This window comes from Hydra vulgaris, chromosome 13 (genome assembly GCF_038396675.1).
Source record: "Hydra vulgaris chromosome 13, alternate assembly HydraT2T_AEP".
In the NCBI taxonomy this organism is placed as follows: domain Eukaryota; kingdom Metazoa; phylum Cnidaria; class Hydrozoa; order Anthoathecata; family Hydridae; genus Hydra; species Hydra vulgaris.
This window is the reverse complement of record NC_088932.1, coordinates 747,016-765,475: the sequence shown is the minus strand read 5'-3', so window position 1 is coordinate 765,475 and position 18,460 is coordinate 747,016. Positions and strand designations below refer to the sequence as shown.

General features: G+C 29.1%; 1 protein-coding gene across 1 annotated transcript in view; it reads left to right on the top strand.

The window, feature by feature from the left end:
* The first annotated feature begins 699 nt into the window (after positions 1-699).
* LOC100211968 (mitochondrial inner membrane protein OXA1L) overlaps positions 700-18,460 on the top strand; it is a 44,226-nt gene continuing 26,465 nt past the window's right edge. The window contains exons 1-2 of the mRNA XM_065816447.1: positions 700-1,030; positions 13,644-13,836. Of these exons, the coding sequence (XP_065672519.1) occupies positions 905-1,030; positions 13,644-13,836 (319 nt within the window). The 5' untranslated portion in view covers positions 700-904. The remainder of the gene's footprint in view (positions 1,031-13,643; positions 13,837-18,460) is intronic.

Below are 18,460 nucleotides of genomic sequence, written 5' to 3'. Positions count from 1 at the left end.
CTAAACAAAAATTTTGTGAAAGCCAACTGCAATCTACAGATCAATCATAACACTCTTAGAAAAGTTGTTGACTTACTCAATTGTGACGTGGAAACCCTTGTTTCTACAGTTTATGGTCATTTAAGTATTTCAGCCAACCGTAGAGTTAAGTTGCAAAAATTTTATACATTTTAGGATATGGAATTTCAGGAAATAATAAGATATTTAAGCACGCGTTGGCTCTGTTTGGGTCCTGTAATCGAACGCTTGTTGCAGTCATGGCCGGCCATTGTTTCATATTTCAAATCACTATGAGAAGATTGTCCAGTAAGACTAAGAAAACATCTCGGTCTTCAGGTCGACATTGATTACAGTGATTTGCAACTGAAAGTCACCGAAGTTTATTTATTTTTCATCCAAAACCTTTTTTGTGTCTTTGAAAAAACTGTTCTTGTTCTGGAAAGAGATAAGTCTTTTTACGAGCTGTATAATATTATTAATGACTTACGCAAGAAGTTGAACGACCGGCTTCAAGACAAATTTTTTGGGTTTAGCGCCCATTGTATTCTCAAGTCAGAGTTAATTACGGTAATGAAGAAGGAAAAGTAGTAGTATATTAAATAAATTCATAGTCTCGTAGACAAAAATTTTTTCGGGCTTTCGTCCTCCGTTATAATGTCCCGGGCTGACAAATAGAATCTGGCAAACCTAACTCTCCTTAGTTTTTTTATTCATTTATTGCATAGCGGGCGTAATTAAGTTACTTATAAAATGGTGTGACTCACCTGTCTTTTTGACGTGGTAATCAGGCGTCCGCTCCTAAGGGTAGTGCTTATCAAAATATCAAAAAACAGGATAGTGCTTATTAAATACCGGTATCTCTAATATCTTTAAAACCTACCCTAACGAAAGTACAAAACTTAACATGGCTGCTGGATACTTTTTCTCACGTGCTTATGGCCGATGTTCAAGTAGAAGTTCTACATTTATGAAACAATCTCGGCTGTCAAATGCATGTAAATCTAATGGAAATAAAACACTTTGTAGAAAAGTATGCTTAAATATATTGTTAATAATTCAGTCTATAATATGATTGCTACTTTAAATGAAAAGCATTGATTCAAAATAGTTTTCAATTTTTTCTAAACTTTTTATTTTAACCGACGTACCATGGAAGATTTAAAAAATTTCCTCTTTTATTATAAAACAATTTATAATGTTTAGAATTCACATGAAATTTTTTGCAATTGTAACTGCAACTAATTGAGATATTTGTTGCAGAAAGTTCACTAATAAATTTATACTTTACCAAAAACAATAATCAAAAAAGTAGTAATATCAAAGAGCAAACGATGTCTTCGATTTTATAAGTACCATATTTTATATTTTTTATGATTAGCTAGTTTACTATTTAAAATCACTAAAAGTTGCTAATCATTAAAGATTGCTATTTAAAACTTTTTCTTTCACGTCCTTTTTTTTTTATATAATTCACAACTTGATTCCTGAATTTTTTTATCTTTTAAATAATTTAATTTTATTTGGTACATTTTGTCCACTTTAAATGTTCTGAACTGTTTAATGATTATTTACATATCTTGTAAAATAAATGTGTTCTCACTGTTTTTATATGTAATCCTTGAAAGATAGACAAGTTGTAGTTGAAAAGTATCATGTATTAATGCCATTTTATTTTATATAATAGTATTGCATATTTATATTTTTTTTTCAGTAATACTTGAGTATTTTCTTTAGATAATTAGATTTTACTTGCAAATAACAATCTTATTTACTTGCATTCAGTTTCAAACCATTTTCACTCAACTAAGCTCTAAATAAATCCAAGTTATTATTTAGTATTATAATCTATTCTTCATTTTTCTTACCTTTAATGCAGACCAATGTGTGATTTTTTCCACAATTGCAGAAAACCTTTCCAAAACAATCATTTCTCCCAGACATAACTTTGAGCACTACCTTAAAAACCAAAGTCCTAACTCCTTCTATATAACTCCTGTTACACCCCTAGAAATAAATAATTATATATCCAATATGAACCCTAGCAAAAGCACTGGACCAAATAGCATTCCTAGACAAATATTTATCTTATCAAAAGAATTAAGCTATTCTTTGAGTATTTTAATAAACAAATAAAATGCTCAAATTCTTTTTTCCTGATTTATTTAAAGCTGCTGAAGTTGTGCCTATTTTCAAAAATGGATCCAAACTTGATCATTGTAACTATCCTCTTTTTTCTTCAATTTTAAATATTGGCAAACTAATTGAAAGATTCCTTTTTAACAGACTAGAAAACTTTTTAAATTAATCTAATAGCCTTCAATTCAGCTTCAGCAAAAAGAACTGTACAAATCAAGCATTCATTGATATTGAAATAAAGTTTTAGCACATCATTATCACTATCCTATATTTTAAAATAATTTTGACCATTTTTTTTAAATTATAACAGTTTTTATTTTTCCCCTATTTTTAAACCTATTCATTTAGTTCTTTTTTTCATATTTGTATGCATGTATGAACCTGTTTGTATATTAATATGCATGCATGCATTGTGTGTGTATATCTCTGTGCGTATAAAAATATGTATGTTTACATATAATATATTTACTTATTTATATGCGTTTATTTAATACATAATATTTAATATATATGTGTATGTGTGTCTGTTTATATATTAAGCCTTCCCAGGAAGCGAGCGTGGTCTTGCACTTTGTTTGTCCACATTTAAAGCAATTTTTTTTATACACACTGTCCGCAACAGTTTGCATTTTTTAACTTTTAAAGCATTTCAATAATTTGCGGCAAAATGCTTAAATTATTTACTGAGAAAAATCTATACTAAAAAAAAGAGACAAAATTGTAATTTAATAGCAAATTTTAACGAAATAAACTTAAAAAGTTTAATAATTAAAAAAAGATAAATTGAAAAAAAAAAATTTTTATATAAAATTTTTAATACAACTTTTTTTTTACATATATTTTATAACAATTTAGCAACAATTAAAAGTTTTGAATTGCAATTTGTTCACATTTTTTATTAAACTATATAATTAAGAAACTAATTTGCTATGTGCACTAGATCAAGCGTTATTAACGTTTTTAAAAGTGAAAAGATGTGAAAGCGAATAAACATAAGAAAAATAATTAACGAAATTTCTCACAATTCTATAGAAAATATGAGAAATTTTTTTCATTTTTTTTTCGTACATTAATTTTTGACTTAATGACCTAATTAATGTATTTAATTATCAAGTTATAATTATAGTTATTTAGTTATCAAGTTATAGTCTCATAGTTCTATAGAACTATGAGAAATGTCTTTTCGCTTTTAAAAATGTTTAAAACGCTAGATCTAATTTGCTATACGCACATAGCAAATTAGTTTCTTAATTATATGGCTTAATAAAAAATGTAAATAAATGACGTTATTTCTCTATACTTTTGTAATTTATTTAGTATTTTTCTAAAAAATTTATTATGACAGAAGAAATAAACAAATAAAAATAGTCTCGTTTCTTTTATAAATGTAATTGCCATATTTGATACCTGTTTGCTCAATTTCGTTAATTGCTCAATTTCGTTAATACGGATTACAAGAGAGATAATGAAATAAATGATTGCTCTGTTTAAAAAAATGTATTTAAAAACTTAGAAAAAAAGTTTTAAATAGCTCCCAGTCTTCTCCGTATGAAATTTACTGCCAGCGTACGAAAAAGCGCTGACCGGACAGTAATTATTTGTCTGACGTGTGTGATTTTAAAAAATATTTGTTTTTTGTACCTCTTTAATTAGAATTGGATTTAAAAAAAAGATTTGTTGCAATTTAAAAACATGTGTGGGCAAACGCAAAACTGCAAGAGCACGAAAGCGCTTGTCAAACAGACTGGGCTCCTAAAAATTTTGTTGAAAAAGTTCAGTAAATTAACTGCTTTTGAAGCATCTTTAAGAGCAATAGTTCATCAGGAAAAAAACTTTCAGGCTTAAATGCACAATTTGGAAAATCCAACGAAAGTGCAGACTATTTCAATAGGGGTAGTGAAAACAACTAAAAAACTAAATTTAAAAAACTTGTTAAAAAATAAAAACTAAGTTTTACAAATAAATAGCAATTAGTTTTCTGGCTTTCCTGTGCATTGATAAAAACAGTTAAGTTCACCAAAAACATTTTAAAAACAAATTTAAAAATTGTTTGTATTTCTAGCGCAAATAATAAAGTATTTCCTTAATATACTGACTTACAAAAGTCGCGAATAGATTTTATATCAGAAAATGTTATATTTTTATCTGCTTTTTTCCTTAAGTTGTATCAATTTTGTTAATGGAAAATAATAAATGCCGCCCTCTCCCCCCTCCTCCTCCCCCTCCCTCACCTCCAAAAAACAAAACAAAAGTAATGTATTTAGGTATATTATTTTTTTGACAAAATTTTCCTTTTTCTAATTTTCACTTTTTTTAGTTTATTTTATTTAGATTTTCTATTTTGTTTAGTATTCCTTTCCTTTTTTCGAGTATTGCTGTTTTATTCTCTGTAGTTTCTTATAACTTTATTTTGCTTATTTTGCGTAGTCATGATGTCTAATAAAGTTACTTTAAATGTGGGCAAACAATACTTGCGACTGCCCATGCTTTCTGGGAAGGCTTGTATATGTGCCTTTCTTTGTGTGTGATTTTGTGTTTGAGAGTGACTAAATGTATAAATTTAGGTATAGCTTCTTGTTTATAGCACTTCCCTAAATGACCACCCCTATGCCCTTACTGTTATTATTTAGGTATTATTATCTTTATAATTAACATTATTGTTTTTATTAGTGTTATTGTGGTAAATTATTACTGTTATTATCTACCCTCGGAATTAGGTTCGGCAATGCTGACTTAAAAGTGTTTGAGGTCAGCAAAGATTTGCCAACCTCGTTTCTATGTTTTATGGGAAGACCTTTGTATCAAATAATTTTTGCGACCTGATGTTGACCTCTAAAAGATTGAGGTCATTTTTCATAATTCTGAGGGTTGTATTATAATTATAATTATTTTTGTTATTACTATTGCTATTATTAGTACCGTAAAATCTTGATTATAATACGCACTTTTTTTTCACATTTTATTCCGAAAAAATGTGTGTGCGTATTATACTCGAGTGCGTATTATAATCAAGATTTTACAGTATTAGTATTCTTATTATTATTATTACTGTTATATTAATAATTTTATTATTACTATTAACTTACAATAATTGCTTTATACTATTTTAGGTCATTACGCCTCGTCAGTTTATAACTGTTTGTATTTGTTTTGTGTGTGTGTATATATATACATTAGGGATATGACTTTTTTGCAACCTACTAGGCCTGTATCGTAATTCAATGAACTTTTATGTAAAAAGAACGAATAGATGTTTCATTTTGACATATTTTGAAAAAAGGTCACCCCAAAACCAAAAAATCGAATTTTCAATAGGTACACTTTTGTACAGTAAATGAATATTAAAGGCTGAAGATGTTGTAAGAGTCATACTCCTGTTGTTATTTTATTTATTTATGCAACATGTACTGTGATATAACAAAAAACATTATGTGATATATAATTATACAAGTATTACAAAATTAACAGTATCAAAGCGTCTAGTACAACAATATACATAACTGTCTGTGTCTATAGGCCTACTGTGTTTAGTACATGGGTCACATGATGCTCACGTCTCATAAAGAGTCTAGCGCTTATTACTTAGAATGAATCGAAGTTGCAGTTTGTCTTTCTTTCTGCAGGAAGCATACAGGTCTTGCATCACCTTGATTGCACGTTCAGCTATCTGATTACTTCGTGGTATGTCGATGACGGATGGCTCTTTCTTCCAGTGATTTTTGAATGACTGCAATTCCTTTTTGTAAGGCTTCAATACATCAGATAAATTCTTGAAGTCATTGTCATTGTACTTTTGACTACTAAACCAATGTTCTGCCCACTCATATGAAATGAACCTGCAAACCTTCTCCAAATTCTTTCTCGCTTCAGGCATAAGAATGAACGCCAGAATGGCGAGAATGGCTCTTGAGTTCCATCTGGCATTGCTCATATTAGGAATGTTCTGAAAGTGAATCAGAGGGAAGTTTCTTTGTTCTTCATAGAACCTAAACACTCTTGTTAAATGGTACAAAAACTTCATATCGTCTCTCCACCCTGATTTATCAAGAATTTCTACAGTTCCATTCACAAACTTATCCTTCAGTTCATCATACTTATTCAACAGTTCAGACACAAATGGGTATTCAATGTTTGGAGATATGGTATCACCCCCAAGTTCTTCGTCCATCACCAGACGGAGAATCCTGTCTAGTACGTGATGCTGACAACCGATAAATTGTGGTATTGTGACACCCTTTAATTTAAACATACGTTGCAACTTCACAACAACTCCATTTCTCTTCCCAGTATTGACGTTTGTTGTATCAGTAATGATCATCTTAATTGAATTCCACAAATTGTATTCATCAATAAGTTTGGCAATTTTTTCAGCAACAGTTTCAGCTTTGCCATCTTTTAAACGCAGTGCATCAAGTTTCACGTCAGTTCTTTCATTCTGAAGTACAACTACCTGATATTCCTTATCATCTTTTCGTTTGCCGTCAAAGTGTAAGGACCACTGTTCCATTTTAAGTTGTTGTATCATTTCTTTTTTTAATTTTCCTGCCTCTATGAATATGGACTTGTAAATTGCTGATTGACTTGGAGTTGGAATATCAATACCTTGTTGTGATATTACATTGCATATTTTAGCAGTTTTCTTTGTGGAAACTCCACTTGATGTAACCATACTTACAGCAAATTTACTTTTGTAGTGCTTTCTAGTTTTTTTCTGAGTGTCCTCATCATCGTCTTTATCACCGTCGTCGTCTTCATCATCTTCACTCTTACTTTTGCAGTTTTCAGATTCAGTACCACTGTCTGTGGTAGACAGGACTTGTGATGTGGAAGGTATTGCTGTTTCAGACTGGACTTTCCTTCTCTTGGAAGGGTGAATGGTTTCTTTACTTGCCACTTGTCCTGTTGAGTACCCCACCTGTCCTTTACTTTCTTTTTGTAGGTGGTATAGATGTTTATCTTCCGAGGATAACCACTGGCCATTCACTTTCGTGATGTCAAATAATGCATTGAGAACATCATATTTTCCACGCTTGACACATTCATCATAGACCTTCAGCACCTTCATAAGCTTTGCTCTTATCACTTGATCAGACACACGTGGAAAATTCAGTTTATTGTCCCACAATTTTGTAATTTCCTTAGAAATTTGGTCTATTCGTTCTTTTCTTCCTTTAACATATGCTCCGAGAAACTGGTATCTTCCTACGATCTGCAATTGAAGTGGTATTCTGGATTTTTCATCGAGTGAATGTTGTTCTACAGCCACGCTTCCTCTTCTTCTGTGTGACTCTTGAAATCTCACCAAATTTTTAGTCCAAGTCTTCTTGTTCTTTATTACTGTGGTATGACTTTTCTTGTGAGACATCATATAATATTGTTACGACTTTACGGATAGCTGAGCGTAAATATCCGTTTAATAAAGTCGTTTAATTAATAAAATACTTTAACTGTATAGTAATCCAATTATAGTTCGATAATCCAGTCAATGTTGATAACAGTTCGATAATCCAGTCCGTATCCTAACGATAATGCTACAACTACTTATACTTCGTACACTTACAGCGTCTTTAGTTCGCTACAGTAGTTCCTTATTAGCTCAGTTACACGCAGAGTACTTCATAGAACTATTCACATTATCAACACTGAGCTCTGACAGCAGCTCGCTTATATAATTATTTAGAGCTTCCAGAATGTTCTACTAAGTTCTATAATCTTCTACAGTCTGTTACAGTCGTCTATATCACCGTGGTAACACAATGACGTCATTACATAACAATTCCAAGTATTTGCCGGCACACGGCCGTTTCGTTGCCATGGTAACGTGTGGCGTTATATTTATAAATTCATAACAAAATAATGAAATAAATAGAATTAAGCTGAGAATTAAGCTTAAGATTAAAACATCGGTCAAAAATGAATGTATAAAAATGGTAAATCAAATTTTTATTTTGGGGGTGACCTTTTTTTGTTGCAGAAAGCTATTTGGGCCTTTTTTCATGATTTTAGGTAAAAGTTCATCGATTTATGATACAGGAAACATTTTATTTGAAAAAAAATTAAAAAGTCATATCCCTAATATACATATGTATATATATATATATATATATATATATATATATATATATATATATATATATATATATATATATATATATATATATATATATATATATATATATATATACAAACATATATATACAAACATATATATATACAAACATATATATACAAACATATATATACAAACATATATATATATATATATATATATATATATATATATATATATATATATATATATATATATATATATATATATATATATATATATTCAAATATTAAAATGAAAATATATTGATTGATCTGTAAAGAGGTCTATGTTTTCATATCTAGTATCACTTAAAGTACTGTTTATGTGTCTTATCATAATCAGTACTGATCACTGGGCATAACTGATTTACAAGGTAGTTCAAATAATAACTAATAGTTAATTTTTACTTTTTGAGTCCTTCCTATACTTAAAATCCATCAGAGTAATATGCCTCCTACTTTTTAGCACAAATTTTTACTTTATTGATTTTTAGAATGCTCTCTTTAAGTCTAACATAACTGTAATTAAGGACATTTTATCATTAATTGCTGTCCTCTATTTTAAAAAGAGTAGTTGACCTGCTTTTTCAGTGAACTGAAAGTTTATCTGAAGCTAAATTTATTTTTATTATATAGTTATTTGCTCATATGATTGACTTGGTGACTCAGACAACTCTTATCACTTTCACAACTGTTGTATTAGTCAGTAAAACATGAAGACGGAAGAGAATTTCAAAGAACGAAAGTGCAAGAATATAAACTTGACAAATAAAAGTTTTTAGAACATGAAGAGGCATATACAGATAATATACAAAATTAAAACTGAGATAGCATACAAAATTAAAACTGGGAATAATGGAGCTTAACAATAAACAGCACCTTTTTACACTGATTTATTGCATTAATAAAATAGCCTTCTAAAGAAAGTTGTTTATTTAAAAAAAAAGAAAAATAAGATTAGATAAAGCAGCTGCACAAGTAGGAGAAAATTATAGAGTAGAATATGGCTTGACTTAAAACTGACACGAAAAAGTAAATGGTTCCACACCTCCCTGGATTCAGGAAGTTAGGTAAGATACACATTTTTCAGCGTAAAGAGAAAAGATATTACCCCAAGGACTGTCACAACAAAAGCCACAAAACGACTCCTAGCCAGGGTAGTAATTAATATTGCGATTAAAGGTTGAGTCCGAAGAAGAAGTATGAGATAAAAATATATAGAGATCACTGTATAGTCGAAACCCCCTAAAGGAGAACATGGAGAAACTGAACACAAGCTATGTATGTGGTTAAGGTATTCTGGAAATTAAGTCACTATATGAGTAAAGGATTTAAGAATACAAAGTTATGGAATTTAATGCCAACAGGGTCAGTGGTGTTAGAAATAAGCCAATCAATGGGATGAGCATTTAAGTCACCAATAATATCAATATTGGCAAAGGGATAAAGAGAAAGGGCTTGGTTAATTTTGCTCAGAAATTACATCTAAAAGGGTGCAAGGAGAAAAATAAACAATAAAGAGAACAGTGATTGGAGTGAAAAGGTGCAAACCAGAAATACATAAAAGAAAGCTTAGAGGATTTAAATCTGATTTCTTAACAAATAGGAGAATCTTCGAGTAAGCATACCGCCAAGCCAATTCTGTGTCTAATAGAGTCTTTGCAAATCAAAGAACAATAGCCCTCAATGCTGAGAACTGAAGAAGAAACATCCTAATTTAGAGGAGTCTCACAAAGAGCATGTAAGTTTACTTACTCTGAAGGCCACAAATATTTGTAAAAGATATACTGAAACAGTTAGGTGGTGCTGATGGTTCTTAAATTTACTATTTTTTTTTACTTTTTTAAGCATGGCTTAAGTTTAAAAGAAATTTACTTATTAATTGAGTATGACATCCTTAGCAATAGAGTATGCAGTTGTCTCAGTCCTGCTAAATAATCCCAAGTTTTGATGTGCATCAGCAATGCACATAAAAAGCACTAACAGTGGCACCATCTATGCACAACATGGATCTGTTAATACTTTGATATTGTACAGCTGTTGACAAAATCAACCTCTGAGAGCTACCACATTGTTTGGGAAACTTTACTAACAGCTGGCCTCAGAACCATTCCACTGAGTTCTATTGCTGTGCAGGAAAAGCTGCATAACCACTATCAAGAAAGCGCAAGTAAAAATTTATAAATAGCATCAAGAAGATCCAGAATTCATCATCCTTGGCAAGAAACAATTTAATGCAGGTTTACATCTATGCCAGCATAACAGATGAAGAATATATGTGAGGCTGATCAACACAATTATTTTGCTCCTTAAGTCTCATACCAGAGATTTTCTACAATACACTAGCTGGTTTCAGTTAACATTTGCCTATTATAAGTATTTTTATCAAAACATTATCTCTAGCCTTTACTCATTTAAGTGCCCCAGATTATCCTATTTTATGTAGTTGACAGATATTAGATAGTATTGATAACAAAAAGTGCACTACTTTTAACCTTTGCTTAAAAAGCAAAACCTACATAACAGCAGGAAGTGGAACAGGCTGGATTACGTGTTGCCAGTCACAGGGTGATCATGGTAATCATACACCCGACCTGACACCAAATTCTGTACTGAATTAATAGTCTTTTCTGTTTTATGCTAATCTCTATTCCCAATACCTCAATATTTTTTACATGCGGTGAGATTGTAGGCAATATGGTTGCTTGAGTTTATTTGGGTATAAAATTAACCTTTCTTGTTTATACAACTACTTTAATACAACAAAGTTTTTCATGTAGTTCAACCAAAATAAAATATGTCATGCAATCGAATAAATGGCAAAAGTCACTTTTGAAGACACTCTTGAATATAAGTTTTAAAGTTGATGGCATCACAAAAGCTTTACTCTTTTTTCTGCAACTACAAATTGCTTGTTATAAAAGCATTATTTTGTCGTATTTTTTGACATGTTTTTTTAAAAAAAAAACTGAAGTATAATATTTTTCACCAGGAAAATGGCTAAAGTGCAGCCATTTAGTTTTGTCAAATTTTTGGTGTAAAGTTTTTATGCTTGTTTATTGGGAATGGAATTTCGTTTGTTAGAACATTTTAGTTTTAATTGTTTAGAAAGATTTGTAGTTGTAATACTTCTTAACACTTTCCTCAACCAAAAATGTTTGTTTGTTTGTTTTTCTTTTAAATCAAGTTTTAGGAATGAAATTGCCTACATACTCGCTGTATTTAACACATGTACGGTTTCATACAAGTGCAAACATACGGTTGCACTTGTATGCATCTGAATGTTTTTGGGTAATCCCCTTCCACATAGCTAAGTACATACGTTATGAAAGACCCCTTGTTTCTATGATGTTTTAACAAATTTTGACTTGAATTTTTTATTTTTAATGTTTTTTAAGAACCATTGCTATTACTTGATTAAAATATTATTATTAGTTTGTTTTTTTTATAGTGGTTTCCGTTTCTCATTTTTTGCAATCTCATGCTTTATAGCTATTTTGTTAACTAGTATAACAGAAAGCTACTGCTCCTATCAAATAAAGGTTAACTTTTGTTTAAGTCTGCCATGCTGGTCTTTTCCATAACATTGCTTGGTATGGTGTATCAGTTAAAATTTAAGAGGTTATTACATCATGCTTTTCTAACAGCAGTATTAAATAGATCAATACTCTTCTTTTTTCAACTAACTTCTGGAGTACCACAATATTCTACCTTTAGTTCTGTATTATTTCTCATCTTTATTAATGATCTTCCTGATAATCTTTTATCTAAAGTATTTGCAGAATTTACACAACCATATACTCTTGTTTTTACAAAGGTTTATCACTTTTTTGATCTTTTATAACTGACCTTGAATCTCTTCTCTGTAACAGCTTGGGTCTTGTAGTGGCTTATTAAATTTATTAACTTTATCCATCTAAACTCATTTTTTTACTTCAAATAACTATTGCACAACTGTTGACATTCCTGTTATGATAAATGAAAATACCCTTACTGTGTTCTCTATTTTACGTCTTCTTAAATTACTATTCGCTAAACACCTTTCATGGAAAGCATATATGCAAATGATTGCAAAAATAGCATCTTCTAAAGTTGTCTCTCTTTATTGTGCTTATTTTCTAATTTCCAATTTCATTCTCTACCTCTTTAAATCTCTTATTTGTCCTGTTTAGAGTACTATATTTATATGTATATGTATAGAGTACTGTTGTTATATTTGGTTCTCTAAAGATGTTTTTTCACTTTTTGATAGTTCAAAATATTATTGTATATATGGTAAGACATATTTCTGCCAAACTGTCTTCCATAAACAGGGGCTATTCTAGACTGCTTTTGACAGCATCGACCGTATTTGCCTAAATTAAAATTTGGGGACTTTGTTGTTGTTTTTTTATGCTTTTTACAACAAATATTGTTTTTTTGTTATCCAAAAATGTACAAATAGGTACAGGAGGGTGCTAATGTCAGCGAATACAACCTGGTTTGATCTCTTGTTCTTAATCTTCCGTAAAACTTAAATATTTTTTTTTTAACAAACACATCAAGTTTCACAAGTTTAAATATTATATTATGTAGCAGAAATGTTGAATTAACTAAAAGTTTTTGTTTTAACTTATGCATTGGGGAAGGGGGGGGGGGGGTTGAAGTTGTAATCAATGTGTACATATGCAAGGGGGGATGGGGTCTTAAGCCAGTTGTTTTACTGCATACATATTCCAATGGTTGCAAGGTTATCTTTCCTACAAATACTATTGTCGCTGCTCAAACAAGCAGCGACATCTAGTTCCTTCTTTCTTCTCTAGTTCCGTTAACCAAACTTGCTTTTGCTTGACTTGTCATTTAGAAAAGAAGCATCATTTGCTGTATCTATCCTTCAAAAACCTTTGTATTTTTTTAAATTACTTTAGCAATTTCTCAGGATTTATAAATTAACAAATTAATAATATTTAAAGTTTTTGCATAGTAACCAACCAGTCTTAATCAAATATTAGCCCTGATTGCTATTTTAACTTAAAAATTGTATAGAATTTTCATTAATGTATTTGGGTAACTAGGATTTCATCAGCAGTAGAAAAAATGTCAAAATATGTTAGTTATTTTTCTGTTTGTTTGTTAGCAGTAGTGAAAATATTCAATTTTGAATTTCCACTTTAAATGCTGATATTTGTATTAATTTTTTTTTTATTATTTTACTTTTAGTTATATATAATCTATTGTAATCTATTTAGTCTAATTGTCTTAGGATAACTCTTTTCTAATTGTAAATGTAATCTTAAACTAATCAGTTGCTTATCATTAACAACTAACAGTTTTATGAAAAATATGTGCATCCTAATATACTAGGGCAACTGTATATACATTTATTTATTTATAATCATTTAAGTTTTTAAATGTAAATTATAAATATTTATTTTTAGCAACATACTTCTACTAGGCGGCCTCAGTGTTCATCTCTATTTCTTGGTACACGTTCTACAGTACTTTTGCAGCAAAATCAATATCTTCCTTTCTTTTCATCAACCAGCATTTTAAGTAATATTCAAGCTTGTGGTTTACATGCAACAGCGTGTACAGGTGAAGCTGGTATTGAAGAAGGGGGGTCTAGTTCAGGTAAAATGGTACATATCTATTTCTGCAACACTATGATTGCATACAGGTGACTGTACAACTTTAATGGTCACCTGTACGCTATCATAGTTTTATATGATAGCATACAGGAAAAATATATATAGGCTTTCATTCTTATTTATTATATAATTCTCATATATTTTATCTAATTCCTTCAATAAGCAATTAATAAAATTAGTTAAGAGAAGTGCTTTCAAGATAAAAATTCTGGCAAAAATATTGCTAAAAAGTAAATGTACAGGGGTAGGAGATTAAGGCTTTTTAAAAACTGATTTTAATTCAGGATTACCATAATATATATTTTTATTACTGATTTTGGAAATGGTTTTGTAATTTTTTTATTATTATTATTGCAATATATAATACAAACTAAGTGCATTGATGCAACTTTGGTTTTATTGTTTTTAAGGCATTTTATGGAAATTTGATTGTTCTGGTTTTGTAACTCATGGGGGCATGAGTACCTACTTTTTTTTTTTTGCTTTTTTTTTTGTTCTGAAATCACCGTAATAAAGTTTATTAAATCAGTCTAAATAAAAGTTATTAAAATTAATGTTGATCATAAATTGCTAGTGGTTCAAAATGAAGGCTCAACTTTTTAAGTTTTACCGAAAACCGTTTTCAGGAGTTAATAATTTCTAAATGAACTGTATCTTATCAGCAAATTTCTAAAAATTAGGAAACCTACTATATAGAGAGAGTATAAAAAATATCTTTTCCCTTCTTAAATTGCTGATTTGAATATTGACCCATCAAAAATCAATCAAATTTCATATTTGCAAATGATTAATTTAGGTAGCCCTTATGAATAAAAGGTAGCATAAAAAAGTTTAATGCCAATAAATTATTAAAAGCTGGAGTTGTATTCTAATAAAAAAACCAGTTTTTTTTGAAATTTTGTTTTTTAAAAAAAAATTGTTTAAATCTTTAAAGTTGAACAAAACATGTTTTTGCTACTGAGTTTTTGTTTTTGGAAAAATTGGAAACTTCAAATGACTATATCTCATGAATCACAATATTTTATGATGAAATTTTCAGGAATCAATTTTCTCATTGATGTTAACCAAGCCACCAAGTTTCATCAAAATTTGAGGAGGTCCATGTTGAAATCCTAAATTTGTTCTAATTGGCATAGAATGACCCATAAATATATATATATATATATATATATATATATATATATATATATATATATATATATATATATATATATATATATATATATATATATATATATATATATACATATACATATATAAAAATTATGTTAGTGTATTTCTACAAATAGAGTGCTCAATGTTCTTAATGAACAGAGCAATAATAAATTAGTGAAAACTCTTATCTAAATTTCTTCAACAAGTTGTTTCGCCATCAATAGGCTCATTAGGAAGAATATCTAAACATCAAAAAATTTAAGTTATAGTAAAAATATTTCACAGGAAGTTGGGAATTTGATTAATTAATTATGTAATAACTGTAGTTATTTTGCAAACAGGAAGTTGTATCAACAACATTAAAATTAAACAATCATGAAAAGAATTCTTTAGAATTAGGATAGTTTTAATCTGGTCATTTGTTTTTATTATTTACTTATTTTCATGTCTGCATTTAGATATTAATTCAGATTTATTGTTTAGTAAATTTTGTTGATGCAAATGAGTAATAATTTCAAATTTTTCTTGTAAACATACATAAATTTTTTGGAAATGTTATTATAGGCAGGCACACTTTTCAGAATAGACCAGTTTAATTTCATATTTTTTTTCTTTTAGTTGTCAAATATATTTTGACAGCATAGTCTCTTTTGAGTATTTTTTTTTTGTTTAAAAGATTGTTTGTGGTTAGCATAACCTATGTTCCATTCGCCCTCGGTTAAGCCAATATCTTGTTTATCAGGGTTGTTTTGCGAGGAAACAATGCATTTGCAATTGCAAGCAAAAAATTAGCTGCCCTATGAATTATACACACACACATATACACACACATATAAATACACACACACATACACACACACACACATATATATATATATATATATACACACATATAAATACACACACACACATATATATACACACACACACACACACACACACACATATATATATACACACACACACGCACACATATATCAGCAATTCTACAGCAGAAAATAAAAATGTAGTCAAATTTTATTATATTTTTTGAAACAAGAATATATTTCAAGAAAATAACAAAAGAACTTGCATTTTTCATAAAACTACATGCATTTACTAAAGTTCTGTTGCTTTTTTATAAAGTTTTTGTTGCTTACAAATGAACACTTATGTTTTAATGTAAAACTAATTTGGATTATTATTTTTATTTCAATTAAAAAATTGTTTGCAAATGCAATTAAGGAGGGGTTATCTATAAAGTATGTCACCCTCTATTTTTCAATTTTTACCTACTTCCCTCCTGTCACAAATGATCGCATATGCCTGCATCCCCTCGCCCTTCTTAACTCTGATAGTAGTTTTTATGTCAAAATTATTTTAAAAGATTTAAATGTTAATACTTTAAAGCAATTGAAAATCTAACCTAATGAAAATAAGGCAATATGTATAAACATAAGAAGTATATGTAAAATTTTTGACTAACTAAAAATTTTCTTTTTTAAATGGCTTAATCGCTTGGTAAGGGATCATCCATAAAGTATGTATGCTCGGTGGAGAAGAGGGGGTCTGCAAATGGCGTATATGAGATGGTAGGGCAGTGGGTCAATTATGAAAGAAAAGAGACCCTGAATTTAAAAAATATCATAAAATGTTAGATAAATAGGTTAAAAGCGTAGGTACTCTTAGGGAGGTGGAGGGTACTCAAAAAAGCGTATTGCAAAATGTGGGGGGTGGGGGGCGGTCAAAAAAAAGCATATGTACTTTATGAACGACCCCTAACATAAGTGATGTAACTTAAGTTAAATATATAGTATTTAAAAAACAAGTTTTTATTATTTTAATTCGTATAAAATTCTCAACATCTTGTGAAAATTTCTAATACAATCCTCTTTACTGATTTGTAAAAATCTGAAATTAAAGTTGAAACATTTAGGTCAGAATTTTGAAATTTTGTTTTCTGCAAAATGTAAGTCAAATAGCATTTTCAGTAATAAGTTTGCCCTTTTTTTGGCCAGACTTGAAACTTTTTAGCTTATTTTATTTTTCAGACTAACTGCTTTCATACAAAATAGCTAATAATTTAATTTACAGTTTAAATAGGCAAATATTTGATAAAGTTGTTGCCCATGTAATAAAAATTAAAAATGGAAACGCCTATATGCATACAAAAAGATTCCTAATAATTCTTCGCAGTAACGTAAACAAAAGAAAAAATAATTAAATCATTCATTTAAAGATTGATATAATTTTTTTTTTTTTGTTCAAAGACATAATAAAAAATATATACAGGGCTCAATTTAATGGTCGGACATTGTCTGGCTAAATCCTCAAATTGTCCGATCAATTTACAAAGTAATCAGATGTTTTGACTGACGAGAATTAAGTTCTACACAATAAAGAAATGGCGTGCGATTGAACACTATTGCTGACCACGCAAATGATCTTTTTTGTTTACAACTTGACTACTAATCTTTAGATGTTTTGATGATTTAAACGTTTCTGAAATGCGTTGAAAAAGAAACATTAAGCTTAACTTAAATGAGGAAAAAAATTAAAAAGTTGTATAAACATTTTCAAAAAGTTGAAAAAAAAAATTGTTTAAAAAGATAATCTTTTGTACATTATTGTTACTTTTTTAACATATTATCTCATATTTAAATATTATCTTTTAAGTTTCTCGTTTAGCAGAGTTTAAAATAGCGAAAGTTACTGTTATAATTTACAGCTTAAGTTATTATTTAAAGTTTGAGTTGCAGTTATAGTGTAATGAGAAAGTAACATATTTAATAGTATTAAGATATTTCTTTTAGTAATTTTTTTACTTAACATGATATTTAAAAAGTAAGAGTAAAAACGCAAACATTACAATATTTAAACCACTTGAATTAGTCATAGAAAACTATTTAATATGTTCATGCTGATGATAAAGCACGTGTTCTTTTTAAAGATTATTTAATTGTCATTGCAAAAAGCTATAAAACAACAATAAAACAAAATGCAAAGTTTTAAAAATATAAAGAGCTTGTGTTAATGTAAAACAACTTTGTGGCGCTGTTTCGTGCTGTTTTATACAGTTTATAACTTTAATAATATAAAACACATTTAGAATAAAATGAAGCAAATATATAAAATTGTTCCAATTGATAAATTAAAACATTATCTTCATAAAGCTTTATATTTGTGCAAAAACCTCAAAGACCTACGAGTCTATAATCTATAGACCATACGAGTCTATAATCTATAGACCATACGAGTCTATAATCTATAGACCATACGAGTCTATAATCTATAGACCATACGAGTCTATAATCTATAGACCATACGAGTCAGTAATCTATAGACCAAACGAGTCTATAATCTATTGACCAAACGATTCTATAATCTATAGACCAAACAAGTCTATAATCTATAGACCAAACGAGTCTATAATCTATAGACCAAACGAGTAAGATCAAAGCAAAAAACATTAG